The sequence below is a fragment of the Quercus robur genome, chromosome 4, assembly GCF_932294415.1.
Source record: "Quercus robur chromosome 4, dhQueRobu3.1, whole genome shotgun sequence".
Classification (NCBI taxonomy): Eukaryota; Viridiplantae; Streptophyta; class Magnoliopsida; order Fagales; family Fagaceae; genus Quercus; species Quercus robur.
The window spans coordinates 56,362,427-56,366,137 of NC_065537.1; the positions used below are offsets into that span (position 1 = coordinate 56,362,427).

The 3,711-nt window shown below is 43.6% G+C and overlaps 1 protein-coding gene across 1 annotated transcript; it reads right to left on the minus strand.

Moving 5' to 3' along the window:
- Nucleotides 1-2,418: 2,418 nt before the first annotated feature.
- LOC126722212 (uncharacterized) lies at nt 2,419-3,489 on the minus strand. The gene is made up of 2 exons (XM_050425357.1): nt 3,301-3,489; nt 2,419-3,204 (listed from the first exon to the last, which is right to left on the minus strand). Exons 1-2 carry the CDS (start codon nt 3,487-3,489, stop codon nt 2,419-2,421), a joined length of 975 nt encoding a protein of 324 aa, XP_050281314.1.
- Nucleotides 3,490-3,711: the final 222 nt, after the last annotated feature.

Genomic DNA, 3,711 nt, shown 5'->3' on the forward strand with positions numbered 1-3,711 from the left:
TTTCTCGTCTCATGCTTCTTGTTAGGTACGTTACCTACTATCCCTTCTCAATTCAAGGTGGGCAGCAGTTCTGCCACGGTTCCAGACCCCGTGGGTGAGGCTGTAGCCTTTTTCGCATGTTTTGATCAACCTGAGATTAACAACCTCGATCTTGCAAACTTCTGGGGTTCCTACCCCTCCTTATGTGGACTTCCATGGCTTCAGGGTTCCTCAGTATTGTGTTTCTCACTTAGAGACATTTTTCAGTAGCTGGGGGGACTTCATGCAGGGATTTTGCCTTGGTCGTTCTGCTAGGGAGCATTTCTTGAAATTGCTAGGAAGCGTAATGAATGATATTGAACTTAACTTTGTTGATACTATCTCTTTCGAGAGGATCCTACAGTGGAGGGCAACGGTTCAGGAGTTAATCAGTGTGGGTTTTGCTGTGGAGTTCATCCTTAACCATCTCCATGAGATTGTCCAAGCCTTTTTCATGAGAAAGGTTTAGCCTGTTGTATATGCTATTGACACACAGATTGAGACTTTGAAGAAAGAGGTGACAAATTTGGAGGGTCGTCGTGAGCGTCTTCTTGCTAGCATTGGTGGGTCTAGCTGCTTTGGAGACCAGCCTCTTATCTCTGGGCTTCGTTGATGTAGTTTTCCTTTTCTTTTTCTTTTTTTGTTCTTTTCCTTCTTTTGCTACCCTGCCTAGTACACTTCATCTACATACTTTTTTTTTACAACACTTATTTGGCTAATTTGACATAGTTGCCACAGTTTGGGTTTGTAACTTTTAAAATGCTACACTTGGTTACTATTTATGCTATTACTTATGACATGGAATGTTTTTTATAATACTTCATGTCCTTTTCATTGTGTACTCATAAAAGAATGTTACAAAACTTGTCTCGTGACATGGTCACTTAAAGGAAAAAAAAAAGGAAAAAAAAAAAAAAAAAGAACAAAAGGTAAACCTTGAACTCATTGATTGAAAGGGACAACTACATAACCTTAACTTAGGCATAATAATGCTTCAGCCATTTCCCATTGATTGGATCCATTAGGTCCTTACCATCCATCTAGGCTAGACGATAATACCAACTTGGGTGTGTCTCTCTTGTCACGAAGGGTTCCTCCCATTTTGGTGCAAAATTAGATGGTCCTACCATACCTCGCCTGACATAGTCTACCACTTTCAGCACAAGTTGTCCTTCCATGAACACCCTCTCTGTAGTCATCCTGCCATAGGCTTTTATCATCCTTTGTCTGTATTTACGGCTATGCTCTTGGGCTTCCTCCCTTCTTTCATCAAGTCCTTCTAGATCTTCACACCTTTTTGCCATAAAGGCCTCTTCCTCTTTTTCCTCCTCCTGTATCTGCATAACTCTCAATGATGGAGTCATCACTTCTGCTAGGCTTACTACTTTTGTCCCGTATACCAAGGAAAAGGATGAAAATCTTATGGTAGACTTCGGTGATTTTCTGTAAGCCCAAAGGGCGTCTGGCAGGTGCGTTGCCCATCCTCCTGTGTACTCTTGGCTCGATCTTTATGAGAACCTTGTTTGTTCCCTCTACTTGCCCATTTCCTTAAGGGTAATAAGGCAATGAACGATAGTGCTTAACTTGGTAGAATTTCAGCATTTTCCTTACAACACTGTTGACAAACGGTGTGTTATTATCACTAATAACCCTTTGGGGTACTCCGAACCTAACAATTATGTTTTCCTTGATGAAGTTTTCCACTGCTCCTCCTATGGCTTTTTGGAGTGGCATTGCCTCTGCCCACTTAGTGAAGTATTCCGTAGCCAGTAGTATCCATATGTATCCACGCGATGGTGGGTTAACTGGTCCTACCAAATCAAGCCCCTAAGTTTGGAAGGGCCATGGGGTGACCATGCTATGTAAGTTCTACGAGTGAGTGTGAATCAAGTTGGCTTGCATTTGTCAACTGTGGCATTTCTTCATAAATTGTCGTATCCTTCTTCATGGTAGGCCAGTAATAGCCCATTTACAGTGGGCATGTGTAAAGCTTTTTCTTCCCTTGGTGCTCCTCACACTCTCCTGAATGCACTTCTTTTATCATTTCTCTTGCTTCTTCAGGGCCCAAACAACTTAGGGGGTCACCATCGTACCCTTTTTTGAAAAGGACCGTGTTATGCAAAAAGTAGCGCGTTGCCAACCTCCTAAGCTTATATCTTTCACCGTGCTTTTGTGGTAGGATGCCTTCTACCAAATACTGCATGAATGGTCTCCTCCAGTCTTCGCTGATGAAAATAGCATAACTTTCTTCTCTGTCTGCTATGAGCTGACAGGTCCCATATTGGGTTTGGACTCGATCTACGTCTTTACCCATGATTGGCCAATAGATGCCTGCCTTTTGAAGTCTGCGGTAAAGGCTAACCTCCCCGCAGGATCCGTAAGTCTTGTCATGTACTTCTTTCAACTTTCTCTAGGCCTCCTCCTACCCCACGCATCTGGACAAGACCCACCAGGCATCCTGCGGTACAGTTCTCCTCTTACCAGGGCGTAGTCTGTCAACACCTTCAGTTTTGCGGCACCTTCTCCTTTCATTAAGGTTTCCCTTATGGGGATCCGCCAATCCCCTTCGCACCGTTCCTCCCGAAATCTTTCCTTTGACACTTCAATAATGGATTCTTCCCTCTTGCTGACCACTACCCTGGTGTTATCCCCTTCGAACATTATTTGCGAGCCTAGTATGGCCAACGCATCTGCGAACTGGTTTTTGTTCCTTGGAGCGTGTTCTATTTTGAAGGTTGAAAATTTCTCCTCCATCTTCTGGGCCATTGCTCTGTATAGGGTTAGGCTGGGTTCTTTTAGGGAGAAGATCCCTTTGGCCTGACAGACCACCAAGTTTGAATCACCCATCACCTTCAAGTGCTTGACTCCAATTTCAAGAGCCGTGGCCAACCTAGTTAGATAGGCTTCATATTCTGCTATGTTGTTTGAATAGGGGAATTCCAGTTTGAATGATAGCGCTACTGCCTTATCTTCTTCATAGTATAGAACTACTCCCACTCCCCCTGATTGGGTGGTAGAAGACCCATCAAATTTCATTAACCATTGTTCTCTGACCTTTTTTGCCATGACTACTTCCCCTAGAACTTCATCGTTCAGTGGGAATTCTTCTTCTCTAGGAAATTGTGCCAATAGATCTGCTATAGTATGGCTTTTCACCACCCTCGGTGTCCCCATTCTTAAGTCATACTGTGACAATTGTAACAACCACTGGGATATTTTGCTTGAGAGGATTGGTTGCTACAACAGAGCCTTGATGGCATGGGACTTGGTCATCAACCATACTTTGTAGGCTAAGAAATAATGGTGTAACCTCTGCGAAGCATACACAATAGCCAGACACGCTCTTTCTGCCCTTGGGTAACGAGTTTCTACATCTTTTAAGGCACAACTGATGTAGTACACTGGTTGCTCAACACCACCTCCATCCTCTTGGGCGATTAATGCACCAATGGCATAAGAGTTGGCGGCCATATAGAGTAGAAATGGCTTTCTATGGATTGGGGCTTGTACCATTGGAAGGTTCATCATGATCTGCTATAACCTCTTGAAGGCCATCTGCTGCGTTTCTCCCCATTCAAGGTTTTTCCCTTTCCTGAGCAATTTAGTGAAAGTAGAGGTGATTGATGCCAACCTAAGGATGAATCTTCAGATATACAAGACCTTCCCTAAGAAGCTCTTTAACTCCTTTACCGT

What these genes read in the sequence shown, in the direction of transcription:
- LOC126722212 (XM_050425357.1), bottom strand. Translation starts at nt 3,489, where the DNA reads ATGGCCGCCAACTCTTATGCCATTGGTGCATTAATCGCCCAAGAGGAT. An exon ending in ATTATTTCTTAGCCTACAAA is followed by an intron (nt 3,205 to 3,300) that starts GTATGGTTGATG and finishes CAATTGTCACAG; the next exon opens with TATGACTTAAGAATGGGGAC.